The sequence below is a fragment of the Nymphalis io genome, chromosome 2 (genome assembly GCF_905147045.1).
Source record: "Nymphalis io chromosome 2, ilAglIoxx1.1, whole genome shotgun sequence".
Lineage (NCBI taxonomy): Eukaryota > Metazoa > Arthropoda > Insecta > Lepidoptera > Nymphalidae > Nymphalis > Nymphalis io.
Window position 1 is genome coordinate 7,517,031 of NC_065889.1, and position 21,674 is coordinate 7,538,704.

General features: G+C 37.8%; 2 protein-coding genes across 2 annotated transcripts in view; both read right to left on the minus strand.

Moving 5' to 3' along the window:
- LOC126774828 (uncharacterized) overlaps positions 1–21,674 on the minus strand; it is a 166,986-nt gene that overhangs the window by 119,799 nt on the left and 25,513 nt on the right. The window contains exons 3-7 of the mRNA XM_050496459.1: positions 21,395–21,617; positions 6,996–7,129; positions 5,296–5,491; positions 3,824–3,955; positions 2,771–3,051 (exon numbers count right to left, since the gene is read on the minus strand). Of these exons, the coding sequence (XP_050352416.1) occupies positions 2,771–3,051; positions 3,824–3,955; positions 5,296–5,491; positions 6,996–7,129; positions 21,395–21,617 (966 nt within the window). The remainder of the gene's footprint in view (positions 1–2,770; positions 3,052–3,823; positions 3,956–5,295; positions 5,492–6,995; positions 7,130–21,394; positions 21,618–21,674) is intronic.
- LOC126778848 (uncharacterized) lies at positions 11,623–12,727 on the minus strand. Its single transcript, XM_050502562.1, has 2 exons — positions 11,814–12,727; positions 11,623–11,662 (listed from the first exon to the last, which is right to left on the minus strand). The coding sequence occupies exon 1, from the start codon at positions 12,666–12,668 to the stop codon at positions 11,976–11,978; it is 693 nt and encodes a 230-aa protein (XP_050358519.1). The 5' UTR covers positions 12,669–12,727; the 3' UTR covers positions 11,623–11,662; positions 11,814–11,975.

Here is a 21,674-nt window from a genome sequence, read left to right on the forward strand (position 1 = left end):
TCATAGCAATGGTTCAATAGAGATACATACATAGAGTAAAAAAATTCGGAAGCAATTTTTAATAATTCATTTTTGTATATCAATTTTTATGTAGCTTTTACTACCTTCAGTAACAATAAAACCTATTCCGACGTTAGATATATTTTTGTAAGTCACGCGGAATTGCTTTAGTGCGGTTATTTCGTCGTTTCGAAGCTTCGATTAGAAGCTTCGAGTTCTCTAAACAGCAGTGAAACTAGTTTTCACAACACAGATTTATTGTTAGATTTAACTATACTGTCTTGCATCATATACTTTAAAAACACATCTTATTCCATATGATATATAATAATTTAATTATAATATGAGTATCCTATTAAATCACTTAGATTCAGAGATGCTTGTAAGAGTTTTGGTATACTTTGATTTTAGTATTTATGACATTTATTTTAGAATAATTTATGACGTTTAGTTTGTTTTGATATATCGTGTCTTGTGATATTAAGATAAAAAGGTAAAAGAATAAAAAAAAACAATAATATTTATTCCAGTAAATAGTGTATCTGAATCTAATATTTAAATGTTTTTGGAGAAATTTAAGCTCAACTTCGACCCTTTTAAAATATTATAGCAATATTAACATCAAAATAAATATTTTGATTATAGATCTTTAAGGATAAAACTCGTAGTAATTAACAAACTTCATATAGGAACAGCCGAACAAATGGACCACCTGCTGGTAAATGTTTGGTATTATATATATATTTTTATAGAATAGGAAGGCATACGATGCATATGCATTACGAACATATGGGCCACCTGATGGTAAGTGGTCACCAACGACCATAGACATTGGCATTGTAAGAAATGTTAACCATCGCTTACATCACCAATGCGCCACCAACCTTGGGAACTAAGATGTTATGCTCTTGTGCCTATACAATGGTTCACTCACCCTTTAAACCTGAACACAACACTACCAAGTACTGCTGTTTTGCGGTAGAATATCTGATGAGTGGGTGGTACCTACCCAAATGAGCTTGCACAAAGCTCTACCACCAGTAATAACACTGGCTCACTCTAAAATCGAACCAAAAAATGAGGAGCGGTTGTTGAGTTTGCACAAACAATCTACAATCAAGTAAAGTTTTTTAAAAGAAAATCAAGGGATCAATTTCGTAAAATCCCTACGTAGTTTTTCCAGTGTGAAATTAGAATCTAGAATTTTATTCGTGCGCTATAAACCCCGTGAGGAAATGCGAGCATGAAATGAAATTCTGAAACATATGGATCCGATAATTCTCAGTGGAACAGGGATCAGCACGTTGGATTAGTTCGGATTTTATCTACATCTCAGTGGATTGTTTCACTGTAACACGTGAGTATTGATATCGTAGTTACGTTTCATCACTTTGTTAAGCTTTTATATAACTTGCAAATTTTAAGTTTAGGTCAACACTGAATTAGAAGTACATTCTTTTTTCATACGGAATTGAAATTTTACATGTTGGTTTATTTTCATCGACGATGCCTTTTCATGGTAAGCATGATTGAAGCATTTGATTCTTCGCCCAGGATTAGCTGCATACGAAGGAATTACTCAACGTTCAACAGCATAGATAAACAATTTTTTAAATTAAAACTTGTTTATAATATTTTGTTGTTATTTGCTGTTATTTATAATAATAACTTCTACGAATCAGACTAATTGTCGCTTCTCTGAGCTTACGATTTCATATTCATATCATTCAAATGTTATTTGTATATCATTTAAATGTATCCATGTTGGTTTAAACCAACTTGTTTAACTTATAAAATTGCATATCATTAGGTCCTAGATTCGATTCCCGATGTCAAATCAATAATGGCAGAAAGAGCGAATTCAAAGTTTAACGAAACAGTCGCTAGGCAGAGTTTATAAGTAAGGCCAGTTATTTATTTAAATTAAATGATGGCTCCAGTCAAGTCAGAGTATTTTTTTACATTTAATTAATGAATTATTCATTTTACTATTAAATGAGTCATAATGTTATTATTAATTAATTTTCCAGTTATAAACATTACTTAACAAAAAAAGCTATTTAAAACCAGAACATATATAATATATACATATACATAATAATAATATAAAAATTAACTACTAGACTAGACTAACCGGTTTTTGTTTTGCTCCAATGCTAAATATATATCTACTTATTTTATAACTTTGTGTATATAACTTTAGCACTATATACTCGTAATAATGAGATAAACAAATTATTGCGCTAGTTACCTTGTTTAGTCTTGAAAATATTTTAAATACATCTGAAGTTTTTACAATAAATAAAACCTGACAAATGCTAAGGATATATCGATTTAATAAATATATTTTTATTTTCTTATTTATATAATTACCACAACATAAAAATAAGCAATTGATTTTGATCTTAAATAATTTATTATATAAAGTGGCTGTTTTTTTCTATTTTAATTCAAATTACACTTGTTTTGAAAAAAATAATTAACTAATACTTTAAATAAGAATTTTCTTTACTTAATTCATTCCCGAACATAGCAGTTAAAACTTCTTACAATACTTATGCAAAATATTTAATTATTATCAAACGGTTTTTAATTAAACGAACTTTGTTTATAGACTATGTCGTATAGATAAGATATATAGTAATAGTTAAATAAATACCAATGAATATGATGTTTAATATGGTAATTCGAGTACATTTTATTTTACAAATAATTTACAAATACAATTAAACAATATTGATAGTATTAAACTATAATTAACTTAACTTACCTGAACTCGATCTTCAGTTACTCTGTACGTCCTGTCGACATTAGCTCCACCAATGATAAGTACGTCTCCAGCGGTACCATCTCTTATAATATTCTCATCCCTATCGCTGCCTTTGGAACGACACGTATGAAACTGTCTTGAAGAATTTGTCATACATTTTCCCGTGCTCTTTGAGACGGCGATATTATGAGCGTTCTCTAAATTGTCGGCATTCCTCAGTTTTTGAAATTGAACGGCAATATCGGCGCCGACTTTTGCGTTGTTCTTTATGAGCGCGATGTCTGAGCGTCGTTAAGGAAAGAAATTGTGGCAATTAGTTTAACTAGGATCATTTTAGGACCGTTACGTTGTTATACGTTTAATTTACTGCTAAAATTAGCTCCGATGAACGGGTCAAGATTGTAATTAAAGACGTTAATGCTCTCGGCAATTGTTTGCCATTTAAGTCGTAATCTCCTTCGTGTAACTTCAGCTCATCTATATTTACAAAATTCAACCACAATCTATTTATGCAGGGTATGATCATGATGATAATGTCCTCCTGAACGATTTCAGCCAATCTCAAGGGAGACTAGCCAAATGCGCAGGACATATAGTGCACAACATACCCGATCTAGGGTTTGAGCCTAGTACCTCGGGATCTGTGGCCTTTTATATAGTCACTAAATTAACGGGGCAGTTATGTTTTCCATATCGTATAATTAAACTATCAAAACAGTTACTTGATGGTAAGTTAAACACCGATAAGAAGTGTCATAAATTCTTTAGACCATGAATGCGACGGAAATACATATCCCTTAAGTCTGTAATTACCCCTACACCTTTCACCCTTCAAAAAGGAACAATGTTTTGTTTTAATAAATAATAAATAGGTGGTGGTGGGTTGGACGATCTACCCCCAAGCTAAGCATCATATATTTACGTAAATTTATTTCACAAAACAAGTTTTCAACCTTTTTTAAAATGTTTAGTATAAATTGATATCTATAAACAATTTAACTTTGCCAATTTCATTTTCCCCTATATCGAATGATGTTTATCAGAAAAGGATACTAGCGTCGAGCGAGACGCCACCCGTAGCTGCAGACACTGCGGCCAGAAGGAATGGGGTCACTTCCTTACCCCGAATTCCTTGCTTATTTGCTTCAAGCAGCGCATTCTTTATGACAGTCTCAATAACATTCCCTACATAGTGACAAAAGTATGTCATTATTGAATTTATTGAAACAGGATCTAACTTAAAGCAATTAAAATACGTCTTCAATGAATTTTATTACAAAGTACAGTAAAAGTAAGTTCTTTAATAGCTTTAAAATTATGAAAGCAAACTAAATGTTGGATATTAATAAAGTAAAAAAATATGACAAAGATGGTGGGTTAAAACCATGGCAAGTAGGTACGACTGATTTTTTATGATTTTTATTCGTGTTTATAATTTTACTTCTGCTCAGCGGCGGAGAAAATCATCGTGAAAAGACCTGTATGTGATGTATAAAATTATGCTTCATTCCACCAACCCAGTGTGGTGGAATAAACTACAAACTCCTAGAGGCAGTTCCTCTAGAAGAGAACAAGCCTTAGCATTGAAGTCAGACATTTATTGGCTATTTTTTACTGTTAATAAGTAATACTCGTAATTTAAGTCTATAAATGTTAAAATTATATACTTTTACAAAAACTAGAATCTATAACGAGTGTTACAAAAGAAGATGAAGTTGTATTATCGCATAGAACGTGAACTCGATAAGTTGACCTAATTCTATTTTTCTATCTTTTTCCGTTTATTACGTCTTAATAGTTAGCTCGGTAGATAGTTTATTTCAAAGGCAGTTACTTCTAAATGTCATCGCGTAATACCCTCACCTTTCAGCGAGGCTTTATAAAGGGTACGATACTCGTAGGAACGGTATTGGTCTATACAGTCGGCAAAAAAACGTATAAAATGTATGCAAATGGCGTACTGGTTCACTTAGGTACCATTATATGCAAATTTTAACACTTTTTCTATTTTATTTACATATTTCGGTTTAGCTTTATCTATATCTTTAACTACATCTATCTTTATTAAATCTTTATTTTTGAATCATGAATTATAATATCAGTAATCTTTAGAGGCTTTACTTGTAAACGTTGCTCAGCGACTGTTTAGTTCAACACTGATTTATCTCTTTCCGTCATTATTGATTTTTCATTCGAAAGAATAAGATAGAGCATTGTTTAAATAATCATCCACTAAGCAACGTTGAGTAGAGGTGGCTCAGTGGATGGACATATTAAGCCCGTTAATGTTAACAGAAGGTCTCGGGTACAAATCCTGACAAGCAACACTGAGCTCTCAATATCATTCTTTCATGTCATCTTATGTTTAACGGTGAAGGATAACGAATGAGGTCGGTTATATTCTGTCACATGTCCACATTATCTAACGCGCACGGGAACAGCGTAGACAAATAAACTTAAGAGAAGACCTTTGACCAACATTAGGAATTTTATAGGTTGTACTTAAAAAAATCTAAGATATTTACCATCCATAGCATGTTCTTCAGGTATTGGAACAGCAATGACTATACCAGAAGATAATCGTTGTGCTGCTATCAAAATTCGTGCCGCTTGCAACGCATCAGTCACCCGGTGTGGTGCGTGGTGACCGGAACGTGTCGTGTAAAATGCTGGAAACTCTTCCGATCCACCGAAAGAACAGACCGTTACTCCTTGAGTTTCCTTTGGAAAAAACATAATTTCAATGAAAACCGTTAGACATTAAGAAGAAGATTTGTTTTATAACGTCTAATGGATTGTTGGTCATACATTACTCGAACAAACAAGACGGAGTCTACATTTAAAATTGATCAATAGAACTTTCGTAATGGCTGCCTGTGTACAAAATTAAACTAATTTATTCTGTGATATAATGATAATAATTTCCTCCAGAACGATTTCGGCCACGGCGGCCAATCTCAAGAGAGATTAGCTTACTACGCAGGAGATATTATAGTGCACAAGTGTGTGCGCAAGTGCACTCTCTATTCCAAAACTCGCATAATTCGAAGGGAGGGCAATCCGACACGACCGGAAAAAGAGCAGGTGCAGGTCTAACGGCTTCCGAGGCACGGGAGTGTACACACTTCCAATTTCCAGACTCCGGACTGCTACTGCAAATTTTCGGACAGAAAAACCTAATAACTTTTTATTGGCCCGGTCTGGGAATTGAACCCGAAAGGACCTCCGGATCTGCGGCCTTACATCAAGCAACTAGACCAACGAGGCATTCTGTGATATGAATGCATAGTGAAACATTATATAACATTCTATCTCTGAAAAGATACATTGAAATTCTAACTCAGTGAGCGTAAAGCTATGTGAAAATGTGCATCTGAATATGTTTAATAATATTACGACTTCCGTTTGTATCAAAAGGAAAATATTCATATTTTATATGAAAGGGATTTTGAATAAAACTAGTAAAACCTGTGGCTTCGCCAGCGTGAAATTTAGTTTGTGACAGGTATCATTCAAAACCTGGTAGATCTAATGATCGTGAATTTGACATGTAAAATATTTCAATTATTAGGTAGAAAATTCCAATGGTAGTCCAAAAATAAAAAAAATGACTCTTGGTTTAGGTAACTTGCAAATAGCCATGTTAACTTAAAAAGCAAAGGCTGTTATTTTGAAATCACACATATACACTTCAATTTTATTTATATATAAAGATTTATTGCGATTATAAATAACTACCTTACAAATATTATAAATATAAAAGCTTTTTTTTAATCTGAATTCTCGCAACTACTAATAACTACGGCTGATTTGGAATATTTTTAATTTAATAGTTTCTATTTTATAACGGATACAGGCTAAGAATATATAAACAGCTTATTATGTATGTATATAATTAGAGAGTAAGTCTAATTTTCTACCATTACATATACACAAGCATCTTGAGATACATTCTACTAATCAATGATTATTTATTTATTTTTTTAATATATTTTTTATTTTACCAAATATTATATCCATAAGAATGTGTCAATTAAAATGTCATTAATTAATATACAGATTAAAATTTAAATAACTTTTTTTAATTAATTGATTTTAGAAACATACAAACAACTACATATATTATAAATTTTAAGCTATATTATAATGTTCTCCTGTTCTAGAAAATACTAGATAATAATAGAAATCTATTACATTATGCTTTATATCATTCATATTTTCATACCAAGTATTCCAAAGTTCGTCCTATATCCAGGATAGATTTGACGCCGCTGCAAACGACCAACGTCTTGCTCCGTCCCAACTCATTGAGGTCAGCTGAAACATCCATCGTGTCCTCGCCTTGACGATGAACTCCACCTTTCATAAATCATGCTTAAGTCACTGCGGATACTCCACATAAGGAAATCTTTGAATTTGAACAAAGCGAGTATTTTTTGTATTTGTTACATGTATTATAATTTTATATATTATAAAAATGACTGTACATAGCTTAAAATTAATAGACTAAAAATATTTGCACTAGAAAAAAAAGAGTTACAATCGAATTGTTAAAAATATGCGTGACAATTTTAGGATGTGTCTATTTTAGAGACACATTTTTTAATAAAAAAAGTTTAATTACTTACGAGATAAATCATTATTTCTATAAAGAACTTCTATTCGAAAGACATACAAATCAAAATTAAAATAGCTTCCATACAATCTTTTTGAAAATGAATTGTTAATAAATATAAATATAACATATAATATTGTCTATATTATATGTTATATTTTATTTATTTATTTTATTTATTTTGACACTTTATTGCACCCAAACTTAAAACTAAAAATTACAATTTTTAAACAAAAAAAAAGTTGCATGAGGTGCAACAGGCGGCCTTATCGCTAAGCAGCGATCTCTTCCAGGCAACCTTTGGGCAGAGGATCATAATATTTATAAATGGGAAGGGTACAAGCCAGTTTACCTATATACTACATACACTTCTACATACATAATACATACATACATATATATACTACACTACTATTATATATAATATAAATATATATATACTATAATAAATACATACATAAATAAATACATAATATATATATATAATAAAAATTGGAGATATAACAAAACAAAAAATTAACAACGACAACGACTGCTTAGTATTAATAATGCGACAAGTAAAAGTCCTTAACCATACTTTTAAAAACGGCCAATGACTGTGCGCGCCTTGTATCTAAGGATAATGAGTTCCAAAGTCGAGAAGCTTCAACTGTGAAGGACTTAGAATAGTAGGAAGAAGAGTGAGAAGGAATGGAGAGAATTAAATTTTCATTCGAGCGAAGAGCGCGCTTATGAGTCTCCCTTAGAAGAGTGAAACGCTCTTTAAGATAGAAGGGTGTCGCTGGATTAAAAAGAATAGAATAGAGAAGAGATAAAATGTGAGCATTCCTGCGAAAGCGAATAGGGAGCCACTTGAGTTTTTGGCGAAATTCGGAAACATGATCATATTTGCGCAAACCAAATATGAACCGTATACATAGGTTTTGTAATCGCTCAAGTTTGTTTAGTGGTATGTACGATTAAGAAGGAGTGTTGAGCGAGTAAAAGTTGAAGAGAAAGAGTTTATAGATAGAAAGGACAGTTTATTGAAAGTCACAAGCACACACACACTAAAAGTCAGAAGAAGAAGAATAAGTTTAGAAGAGGCACAGAATTACACAGAGACAGTTACAAATTATAAATTATAGAAATAGGACGCGGCGGATACAATTTCTTAGAATTTCGAATTGAGTTAATAGCGTGTAAGCGTACAGCTGACTGACTCGATCGGCCGGTGCATCGTCCATCGGCGCGGCGCAAGCGCCGCCCCTCTGTGACGTAGTCGTTCGAGACAATGGGACCGGGCAGCGGCCGATCTATTTATTAACTACTAATAATTATGTTTGCGTGTCCGCTTTACATACAAATAAATATGTGTATTATTTTACAATATATTTTTTATATTTATTTATTTTTATATTTATGAAAATATATAATTATGCTACATCACCCCCCTTCAGAGACCGGGTTACGGGCGATAATAGTCGGGAAATTTTACAATGCGGCCCGAGTGTGTTTTCTTAATATTATCACCGGCAAAAGATAACCTCTGATGTTTCTCTCGTGTGTTGTGATGATGAGTGTGAACGTTGGATGGTGGTGTATTGTGATGGTGTGTGAGAGTGTAGGATGGTAGTGTGTTTGTTGGATCACTAAGTATGTAGGCCGGTTTTAAGCGATCTATCGATACTGTAACCTGTTTACCATTTACCATGATTTTGTACACCTTGTCGCTACGTGAAATAACTAAGTGAGGTCCGGAGTATGCTGGTGTTAGGGATCGTTTAGTGGTGTCGTCTCTGAGAAAAACGTGAGATGATGTGGGTAAGTCCTTATAAATGAAACTTTTGACCTTACCACTGTGGTGTGAGCTTGGCGATGGATGCAAGTTCCGCACAAAACTACGCAACCAAGACAGGTAGTCCGTCATGTCTGCCGTTTCTTCGCTACGAGGATCGAGAAAGTCGCCAGGTAGTCGCAGAGGTTGGCCGTAAACAAGTTCAGCCGGTGAGGCTTGTATGTCTTCCTTGTATGCGCTGCGAATTCCCAGTAAGACAAGAGGAAGGGACTCAACCCAAGGTCCATTACCGTGGCAGGTTATTGCAGCCTTGAGCTGCCGGTGAAACCTCTCCACGAGTCCGTTGCACGCTGGGTGATAAGCCGTGGTTCTCCGATGCTGAAAACCAGCACAGACAGACAATTTTTTAAATAGGGCTGATTCGAATTGTCTGCCCCTATCGGTAACTATATCTGTGGGACAACCAAATCGAGATATCCATCCGCTTAATAAGGCCTTTGCCACAGTTTCTGCGGTTATTTCCATTAGAGGGATTGCCTCAGGCCATCGCGTAAAGCGGTCTACGGCCGTAAGGCAGTATCGGTACCCGTGACATAACGACAAGGGTCCTATCAAATCGATGTGGACAAACGCGAATCTCAATTGTGGCAGTTTAAAATTTCCCACTGGAGCAAAGACATGCCTGGTCACCTTACTGCGTTGGCAAGCGAGGCAATTGCGTACCCAGCTCCGGCAGTCTTTCCTTAGTCCAGGCCACACGTAGCGTTCTGCGACCAACTTGGCAGTAGCATTGGCACCAGGATGACTCAAGCAGTGTAGACTTTCGTATACCTGCCTGCGTAAGTCTCTGGGAACAAAAGGTCTCGGGGTGGTGCTACTGACATCGCAGTACAGCTTATCCCGAGATCCAGGAATTTTTATTTGTCGGAGTTGCAGAGATGTGTTGCCTTTTAACAGCTCTGATAACTCAGTATCAGAACTTTGAGCTAAAGCTATTCTCTCAGGGTCAACAGGTTGGGTGATTTCCTCAATACGCGACAAAGTATCTGCCACCACGTTGTCTTTACCAGATATATGTCTGATATCGGTGGTAAATTGAGCTATCAGATCGAGGTGGCGAAACTGCCTAGGAGAACAATTGTTCTTACGATTATGAAAAGCGAAGGTGAGAGGTTTGTGGTCTGTGTAGACTACGAAGTCGCGAGCTTCTAACATGTGCCTGAAATATTTGATGCTCTCGTAGATGGCAAGCAGTTCACGATCGTAAGGCGAATACTTGATCTGAGCTGGGCTTAACTTACGAGAGAAGAATGCAAGAGGCTGCCATGCCCCCTCCTTCAGCTGCTGAACGACCGCGCCAACAGCTCTATCCGATGCATCAGTGACCAGGGCCAGCTTTGCGTCACAGTCTGGATGTGCTAACATGGCGGCTTGACAAAGGCTGTTTTTGCAGCTTTCAAAAGCTTCAACTTCCCGTGCTGTCAAGTTGACTGGACTGGAACCCTTGACAGAACCAGATAGTAGTTCGTTTAAAGGTGCCTGGTAAGTCGCTGCGCCGGGAATAAACCTACGGTAAAAATTCACCATGCCTAAGAAACGACGTAATTGTCTTACCGTCGTTGGAATGGGAAATTCCTTAATGGCATCTACCTTAGACGGCAGTGGTGTTGTTCCCTGAGCTGTGATGCGATGACTTAAGAACGTGACCTCGGATACACCGAAGATACACTTAGAGCTGTTTATAACCATACCGTATTCTCGGAGTCTGGTGAAGAGCTGGTGGAGGTGCATCTTGTGGGTCTGTTGGTCTTTTGAAAATACGAGGAAATCGTCCAGGAAAGCATATGTGAAGTCAAGACCTCTGAGCATTTCGTCGACGAAACGCTGAAACGTCTGTCCGGCGTTACGAAGTCCAAACGTCATGTATGGAAATTCATAAAGTCCGAACGGCGTTGTAATAGCGGTCTTCGGAATATCCTCTGGATTCACCCTGATTTGGTTGTACGCCTTTTCCAGATCTATTGTGGAGAATACAGTACAGCCGGAGAGGCTGTGAGTGAAGTCCTGTATGTGACGGATGGGATACCTGTCTGGAATCGTGCGAGCGTTGAGCATCCTATAGTCGCCACAAGGTCGCCAGCCGTCATTTTTCTTTGGCGCTAGGTGTAAAGGCGATGCCCATGGTGATTCGGAAGGACGACAGATACCACTTTGCAGCATGGTTTCAAATTCAGCCTTCGCAATTTTAAGCTTGTCTGGTGCTAGCCGGCGAGGTGTACAAAATACTGGTGGTCCAGGTGTTGTTTTAATGAAGTGCATCGTATTGTGTGAGTGTGTACGGTGTATGCCAGGTGGGCGAGTAATATCGGGGTACTGTCGTAGTATGTCGTGGTATGCAGAATTACCAGAGATTACCTTTACCGATGATATTACGTCTGCTGAATTGGCAGACGAAGCCGGGGACGTAAGCGTAGTTGTGTTGTCGATAAGACGCTGGTTTCTGCAATCAACAATTAAATTGTAATAAGACAAAAAATCCACGCCTATTATCGCCTTCGTAACGTCCGCAATAATAAATCTCCAAGTAAAGTCACGACGTAACCCTAAGTTTAAATTTAAATTAATAAAACCGTAAGTATAAATTTGTGTACCGTTTGCCGCACTTAACTCGAACTTCGTTTTCTCACGTCGTCCTGATAAGGCTGATCGGGGGAAAACGCATAGATCGCTGCCGGTGTCCACTAAAAATTGGTTTTTGGTTCTGCGATCGGTCACAAATAAGCGGCCGGTACTCGGGCAATCACTGGCCGCCATTACTGATCGCCCTTTGCGTTTCCCGACGCTCGGTAGTCACATGGCGGTATACACTTTTTAGCACGTTCGCCGAAATGTTGATGGTACCAGCAGTGTGATGAAGATTTTGATCGCGTAGAACTCGAGCGATGACGACTGCGGTTCCGGTATCTAGACCGTCCGCGCTCTCTCGACATCCTTTCTATTTTTTCGGTTAAACTAGCGACTTGTTTAGCCAGGGCTGCAATTTCGGTATTTTCACTGCTATTACTCGTGACGGCTGATGTTGACGCCATTTGAGGTCCGACCACGTCGCTAATTCGGTCAGCTAATTCCGCCAGATCGTCCATCGTGCTTTTCGATTGCGAAGCAATAATTGCTTGCATATTATGAGGGAGTCGACTTGCCCATATAGTGCGCAGGAAGTCTTCTGGTACTCCAGGTCCAGCTAAGTTCGTAAGATGCCTGTAGAACTGTGAAGGTTTTCTGTCTCCTAATTCCTCGTGCATGAGGAGCTGCTTTAATTTCTTCTCCTTGGAAGCAGATAATCTTTTTATCAACTCGCTTTTTAGCCTTTCATATTTATTAGTAGTTGGGGGGTAGGTGATTATGTCCTCCACCTCGCAAGCATATTGAGGGTCCAAATTCCCCGTTACATAATAAAACTTGGTCTCGTCAGTTTTTATATTTGACAGAGCAAACTGTGCTTCCATCTGGGAGAACCAAAGAGCTGGTTTCTCGGCGTAAAATGGTGGGATTCTTACACCAACCCGAAATGATTCATCGTGGTCTCACCCGCATGTTCCGGAACGTTCGGTGCCATTTCGATGCGTGCTTTAGGCTCGCTCATCTTGCTTGTGTTCTTCGGGGTCACCAGTTGTAGTGGTATGTACGATTAAGAAGGAGTGTTGAGCGAGTAAAAGTTGAAGAGAAAGAGTTTATAGATAGAAAGGACAGTTTATTGAAAGTCACAAGCACACACACACTAAAAGTCAGAAGAAGAAGAATAAGTTTAGAAGAGGCACAGAATTACACAGAGACAGTTACAAATTATAAATTATAGAAATAGGACGCGGCGGATACAATTTCTTAGAATTTCGAATTGAGTTAATAGCGTGTAAGCGTACAGCTGACTGACTCGATCGGCCGGTGCATCGTCCATCGGCGCGGCGCAAGCGCCGCCCCTCTGTGACGTAGTCGTTCGAGACAATGGGACCGGGCAGCGGCCGATCTATTTATTAACTACTAATAATTATGTTTGCGTGTCCGCTTTACATACAAATAAATATGTGTATTATTTTACAATATATTTTTTATATTTATTTATTTTTATATTTATGAAAATATATAATTATGCTACAAATTGCTTCTCACTTAAGTTAGTGTAACAAGTGTCAGCATAGTCAAGAATCGGTAGAAGGAGAGATTGTGCTAGCGTAACTTTAGTTGGAATGGGTAGAAAGTTTTACAATCTTCTCAGTGAGCCAATGGAAAAGAATATTTTTTTACTAACCTCATTTATTTGAGGTGTCCAAGAAAGGTGCCTATCAAAGATAACGCCGAGATTTTTTGCTGTTTCACAGATTGGTATGCAGACGCCATCAAAAAGGACGGGCGGTAATTGTTTCCACTCAATCCTTGAAATAAGTCTCGGGCTACCAATGATAATCACCTTTGTTTTAGTGGGATTAACTCTCAGACCATAAGATTTACTCCATTGACTTATGTGCATCAAATCTTCGTTTATTAAATCAATGGTGTCCGAGAGCCCGCTAAATTGAGTTTGTGAATATATTTGGAGATCATCTGCGTACTGGTAGAGAGAAGAAATGTGATTAGTGATAGAGGAAATGAATATAGAAAATAATAAAGGACACAACACGCCACCTTGCGGGACGCCAGCGCTTAGCATACACCAGTCTGAGTTACGACCATTAGTGTATACTCGCTGCCGACGTCCTCGCAAGTAACACTGAAACCAGTCAGAGAACGTAGTATAGCTAGTAAAATGTCAAAATCTACAGTGCTAAATGCATTACTGAAATCCAGCAGTGCTAACACTGTAATCAGTTGGTTGTCCATACCAAGTCTGATGTCGTCCGTTATTTGAACGAGGGCAGTAGCCGTACTATGACCACAACGGAAACCGGATTGGAAAGGATTCATAAGGTTATTTTTGGATAGAAAGGGACTCATTTGTTGATATATAAGACGCCCAAATACTTTTGACAAGAAAGGAAGGATCGATATTGGTCGAAATTCGGAGTAACTATTCGGATTGGACTTTTTAGGTACAGGGATTATTTGAGCATCTTTCCAGATCGTAGGAAATGTACAGGATTCTATCGACAAGTTGTAGATAGATGTGATGATAGGAGCTACAAGGTCAATAATGGGAATAATCATTTTACGGCTAATGCAATCCGAACCCACGGCATCAGAGTTGATGTGTAAAATGTTCTTCTTAACATCACATACAGTAAACTGACTTAAAGAGAAAGAAGGAATATTGGGAGTAGAAGACGCTGAAATATTTCTAATAGTGCTTATTTTCGTCGCACCATCTATGGTATCAGAAGACGAGAAATGCTTGTTAAGATGATTTATATCCAGATTATTTAAATTTAGTTCTTGGCGTGCTTTCCCAATTCCAAGTGTTTCAAGAAATTTCCACACTTTAGAAGGATCATTGTCGGTTAAGGACCGATGAATATGGCGTCGTTGTTGATCTCTACATTGCATGTTGCAGCGATTCCATGATTCCATGATTTTAATAAAGGGTTTTGATTTGTTACTAAAATAATTAGAGATAAACGATAATAATTAATGTTTTTTATATTGTTACTCTGTGAGCTTATAAAACGAACTTCTTGGATTTAATTTTACATATTTTAAAAATATATCTAGAGAATAAGGTTGTTTAAATATCAAATAAATAATGTCCCTGAAAAAGAACTCGTATATTTAAAATAATCATAATTAATAAGTATTTATAAATAATAAATAATATATGTCATCAGTAATTAAATTTTAATGTTAACGTCATACGCGCTACAGTAAAATAGTAAATAAAACATTAAGAAAAATACTTAGTACGAAGTATTAATCTTTTGCTAATTACATAAATTAATTAATATAAATGTTATTATAATTATGACGTAATAAAAAATATTCTGAATTAATTTTATGTAAATTTTCAATGTTCGGTTAAATATTATAAATGATGTTTTCTCAAGCAATACTCTTATTTGTTTAACATGATACTTATTGTTATAATTCCTGGAAACAAGGAAAGATTTATGAATTTCAAAGAACGTAATTAGATGAACATTATTTCACTACAAAAAAAATTACATTTTAAGCGAGTTTTTGCATATTTTTTTTATATATGCCCCGGGATGGCAAATGACTCTACTCCACCTGATGGTAAGTGGTAGTAGAGTCCAAACAATATGAATATATTAATTATTAATATATTTCTATGAATATGAAATATTATTAGACCAACTTGTAATAGATGTAGCTGTTTCGTAAGTATTGAATAATTTTATTAAAAGACCTGTAAATGAATTATTTAATACGATGTTATTTGCGTTTATAACTTGATAATAGCATAATTATTATGCATTATAAGTAGTCTAAACTAATATTTTTTTTGGTCAAGAGCAATGGTAAAGAAGATGTTATGTTCTTTGCATCCACTCAATTCAAAGAATTGCTGTTCAGCGTTGAATATGGCCTAGTGGTTCGAACGCGTGAATCTTAACCGATGATCGTGGGTTCAAGCCCGGGCAAACACCACTGAATTTTCATGTGCTTAATTTGTGTTTATAATTCATCTCGTGCTTGACGGTGAAGGAAAACTTCGTGAGGAAACCTGCATGGGTCTAATTTCATTGAAATTCTGCCACATGTGTATTCTACCAAGCCGCGTTGAAGCAGCGTGGTGGAATAAGCTCCAAACCTTCTCCTCAAAAGGGAGAGGAGGTCTTAGCCCAGAAATGGGACATTTACAGGCTGTTACTTACTTATGCTGATGAATAGTAGTACCAAATTTAAAAACAAACCGAGAGGAAAACGCAATTAACTTTTTTTGTTTTTGCTTATATTATAATAAGCCCATATTCAAAGCTAATTTAAATAAAAGAAAATTTTTAAATGTGTTTATAAGTTAAATAGGAATAATTTTATACTCAATATAAATATTATATATAGTTAATTTTAATTGAATAATATAAATCCGTACTAAATTCTGAATAGTGGTGGAACGATCTGAAATGTGAATTTTGCTCCAAATATTCAAATAACTACTGCCACTGGCAATCATTTAACGAAACGATTTAAGATTTGTGCGGTACAAATTTGAATGTTTGCAGCGAGCGAGAATCGTGGCATGAAATTATCGATTCCTACTGTGGAATTTGTTATTAATTTCACCACCTATTTACCGCGCGATCGCTTTTATTGAATGTGATACTTGCAACCGAATTGGTGTGAAAATTCAGTTATGCCGCTACATAAGTGTGTGGTCGTTAACCTCTCGCCGAATGCATTAGCTTTTCATAATTTGTCGACATTTTTATACTTTTATTAGAAAATAGGAGTTTATAGTTTCTTATTACAATTTTTTTAAGTATTTTTTTATCATGATGATACTTTTTTATCGATTCCACGCAAGGCGGTTATTTTCAGCTGAGAAAATTATTTATTTATTTGGTAATCCAACAGCTTACATTACATTACCAAATTTCATTAGCATAATATACCTTAATACCTTTAGTTAATATAGGTAGAAAGATGAGAATTGGATGGCTTAGTAAAATGTGTTAAATATTATATATATATTTATAATAATATATAATAATAAATAATATTATAATATTTTTTTGTATTGTTTCTAGTTTATCTGTATGTGTATATAGGAGAGCATAGGCTATAGCCGTATATATATATTGCTCTCCTAATAAATATATAAACTAGAAACTATACAATAAAATATTGTTTTCTTTGTGATTTGAAGTTTACAGAGAATTTAACGACTATAGGTATCGAATCATTCAAGCATTATAATATTTTGTAGTGCATAAGTTGATGCGTAAACACAGCCCCGTCTGTTCCCTGACGCTAATATGACGGGACGATAATCCGACACGACCGAAAAGAGTTCAAGCGCAGGATCAACGGATTTACGTTAAGGCACAAGAGTACAAACAATGCCAAATATCAAGCTTCGAGCTGCACCTACGGATTTCCACGTAGGAAATATCCAATATCTTTTTATAGCCCGATATTTGAACCCAGGAACTTGAGATTTGCAGTCCTATATACATTCAATAGACCGGCAAAGCAGTTAAGGTATTAAACTAACTACAATCACATGGGAATTCTACTAAAACAGATAGTTCTTGTTCATCAGCAATTATTCATCATTCGATCTTTTCTTGTTCTCAATAAAGAAATTTTGTATTTAAGTCAGAGAGAACACACATATATGTATTGCAAAATAGGCTATTCTTTAAAAGGATTGTAAAATATAATTCGTTTGGCACTCGTTCCATCACATCTAAAAGAACATACTTCTGTAATAAATGACAGTTTTTCCTTGTTACGAAAACAACAACGCTATAAAGCTTTGTTGACATTCAACTCAGTTACTCGTATATTACAGTAGGTGTGGCCCGCGGTTTCATCCGCGTTAAACTACTTGGCGTCGTATCGTGAAATTATTTAGCCTTTCTCAGTAAACAGTATTGTTATCATAAATATATTTCAAATCTAATATTAGGGCGCTTAATCACATAAACTCTCCAGCTTTATAATATACATATGGATATACTGTTCGTTGTAATGTTATGTTACCGTGATTTATTACCTAAATCATTCCCTAAAATCAAGGATAAAAAGCAAAGTAATAGTCTGCATTGCTAGGCTAATCTCCACTCTACCACCCTATGCCACCGCTGTTCTAATGCAGACTGGTAGATACATATGTAGCAGTATTTAATTTGACACATGGAGTGTCTTAACGGCGGTTTCTTTCACCCTTGAGCAATCTTCTCTTTTAAATTTGATTTGCTTTTTACGAAATGGGGAAACACGCCTCCACACTTTGCCCATCCCTATCGTGGCAATACATCGCTCGCTTCACGTCTCTTTTCCATTTTATTTTTCCCAAATGGCACAACAAAACAGAAATAACGGTCGTACAGCGGTGCACACCCCCACCATACCCTCGCTGTTTGAGGTCGAGTTCTCTAACATCCGAGGACTCCACACTAACCTCAACGCTGTCCACCACCATCTCGAGACAGCACGGCCAGCAATGTTGTTTCTCACGGAGACACAAATACTCCGTCCTGCCGATACCAGCTACCTTAATTATCCCGGCTACACGCTTGAAGAATCCTTCAAAGCGAAAGCCGGACTATGCTTGTTCGTCAGGACGGATGTTTGCTGTCACCGACTGCGCTGCTTGGAGGACCCCTCCTTCTCCATGTTGGTGGTACGTGTGGACCTGGTTCGTCAGAGCCGAGTCTACGTGTGCCTCTACAGATCCCACAATGGTGACTTGGAGACAAGCCGATTATTTGACCATCTTAGTCGGGTGGCAGATGCTGCGCAAGAGCAATTTCCTAGCGCGGAATTGGTGTTTTTGGGGGATTTTAATGCTCACCACGAATCATGGTTGAAATCCCTCAAAACTGACCATGCTGGAAGGACTGCTCATGCTTTTGCTCTCACACATGACTTGACCCAACTGGTTGATCAGCCCACCAGGATCCCAGATATTGATGGGCAAGCACCTTCTCTACTGGACCTTCTGCTGACTTCTCACCCGGTGGAATATCAGGTTGTGGTTCAGGCTCCTCTTGGCTCTTCGGATCACAGCCTTATATCTACCAGAGTGCCACAGGCCAAGCTGCCGCCACTAGCGGTATGCAAACGTCGCGTTTGGCACTATAAGTCGGCGGATTGGGACGGTATGCGCGATTACTATGCGTCGGTCCCTTGGAAGGAACGTTGCTTCAGTGGGAATGACCCGACAGCTAGTGCCGCTGCTGTTGCTGGCGAGATCATGTTGGGAATGGAATACTACGTTCCTAGCTCAGATCTCGTCAGTAGGAGTACGCGTAACCGTTGGTTCACTCGTGAATGTGCCGATGCTGTATCATCTAAGCAGGTGGCATATCGCAAGTGGATCAACGGCTGCATTAGCGGGGCATCTAACATTGACTCACTGAAAGCAAACTATAATAAAAATTCCAAGTCCTGTAGAAAGGCATACACGAGAGCGGATGCACAGCGCATTGTACAGATTGGTCATGACCTTGTTTCGCATCCTAGGGGCTCCCGTAGCTTCTGGCGTCTGACCAAGTCTGTGCAAAACAATTTCTGCCAACCTTCGCTGCCACCGCTCAGAAATCCGGACGGGTCGCTAGCTCACAGTCCGCAAGAGCAAGCTGATCTCCTGGCTAAACTCTTTGCCGACAATTCCGTCATCGATGATTGTAGTGCGCTGCCACCTACAATACCTTCATGTGGCCATACGATGCCTGACATTAAAATCAGGCAACGTGATGTGCGTGCGGAGCTGCAATCACTTGATATACGGAAAGCTAGCGGTCCCGATGGAATACCAGCCATAGTGCTGAAGAAGTGAGCAGCGGAGCTGTCTCCTGTGTTAACGCGCCTGTTCCAACTTTCTCTCTCTTCGGGATGTGTGCCGGAGGCTTGGAGAAGAGCTAATGTGCAAGTGGTTTCCAAAAAAGGGGATCGGTCTGACCCGGCAAATTATCGGCCAATTGCTATCACCTCAGTACTTTGTAAGGTGGATGGAACGGATTTTAAACAACCAACTGATCCATTACCTAGAAGATCACTGTTTAATTAATGATCGTCAGTACGGGTTTCGACCAAAACGGTCCACAGGTGATCTTCTAGCGTACGTAACACACCTCTGGGGTGAAGCTATCGACAAGCATGGAGAATCATTGGCTGTCAGCCTCGATATCTCCAAGGCTTTCGACAGGGTCTGGCACAGAAGTCTTCTCTCCAAGCTGCCGGCATATGGTCTGCCTGCTCAGCTATGCACCTGGATTGCCAGCTTCCTACACAAGCGTAGCCTTCGTGTTTTAGTTGATGGTTGCGCTTCACAATTCTATGTAGTGAATGCTGGGGTCCCCCAGGGATCTGTGCTATCTCCCACACTCTTTCTTTTGCATATCAATGATATGCTCTCTCTTGGGAACATACATTGCTATGCAGACGATAGTACAGTGCATGGTGGATACCACGGACGCGCAGTTGCTGGGCGAGCGGAAATTGAGGAGAAGCGGAAGGATCTTGTCATTGAACTCGATAGGACGTTAGAGCTTATCGCCAAATGGGGCTCTGATAATCTTGTTGAGTTTAATGCCAAGAAAACACAGGTATGCGCTCTCACGGCGAAAAAGTCAACATTTTCCCCTCTTCCCTCCCTCTGTGGTACTCCGCTGGTGATGCAAAGCAAAATCGCCATGCTGGGGATTGACGTTCGCTGCGACCTTAGTCCAAGGGATTACATCGAGGCTGTTATAAAAACAGCTTCACGGAAACTCGGAGTTCTGAACAAGGTGCGGCGCTTTTTCACGCCACAACAACTGTGCCTGCTGTACAAAACACAGGTACGGTCTTGCGTGGAATATTGCTCGCACCTTTGGGACGGCTCCGCTAATTACCTACTTGAGGCCTTGGACCGGTTGCAGCGACGTGCCGTACGCATTATTGGCGACGTAAAGGTCACAAACACCCTTGAACCTTTACAATTGCGTCGTGAGATAGCAGCACTGAGCGCTTTCTATCGACTGTATCACGGCGAGTGCTCTGAGGAATTATTCTCTCTAATTCCTGCTTCCCCCTTCCTTCTTAAGTCCACGCGAGCTGGTTCTCGATGTCACCGCCTAGCTGTGACATCAATTCCATCGCGAACAAAGAAATTTGGCAACTCCTTTCTTTGTCGCACTTCCAAAAAATGGAATTCCTTACCAGCTCACGTGTTCCCCTCCTCTTACAACCCGGGTTCCTTCAAACGAGGCGTGAAGAGGCATCTTGCGGGCCGGCAAGGCGAAGGCGGCTAGTGCAGAACGTTTTTCCCGTCTGTACTGGCCGTCGTCGCGTTTGGACTCTACTACCACTTACCATCAGGTGGAGTAGAGTCATTTGCCCTCCCGGCGAATATAAAATAAATAAATAAATATATATATATATATAATAGGAAAAATTTAATGGCAATAGCGCCACTTTCTGTACAATTCTACTTATACAAAGAGAGACTACATCGTTAGTCTACTATATAAGGCTGTAAATCCCGAGATCTTAGTCTTAATTCCGTGCAGTTGATTTGCTACTTTTTTTTTTAATTTAATATTCTATTTAAACGTATATTTATATTATCACTTACCTATACCTCCAGTAACAAAAATAGGTATGTCAGCTAATTCAGCTGCGATAATTGTTCCAGCGACCGTAGTGGCGCCATCTTTTTGAGCTGCTAACACGGGTGCCAGGTCTCTTCTAGATGCTTTAATAACACCCTTTGCTTTGGCCAGGTATTGAAGTTGGTCTCGTGTTAAGCCTATCGTTAGTTGCCCTTGAAGTATTGCAATAGTGGCTGGCGTTGCTCCCTAAAACAATACAATATATAAGAAATATTTTAATTAGTGTTTATTTATCCTTAGTAT

What these genes read in the sequence shown, in the direction of transcription:
- LOC126778848 (XM_050502562.1), bottom strand. Translation starts at nt 12,668, where the DNA reads ATGGAAGCACAGTTTGCTCTGTCAAATATAAAAACTGACGAGACCAAG.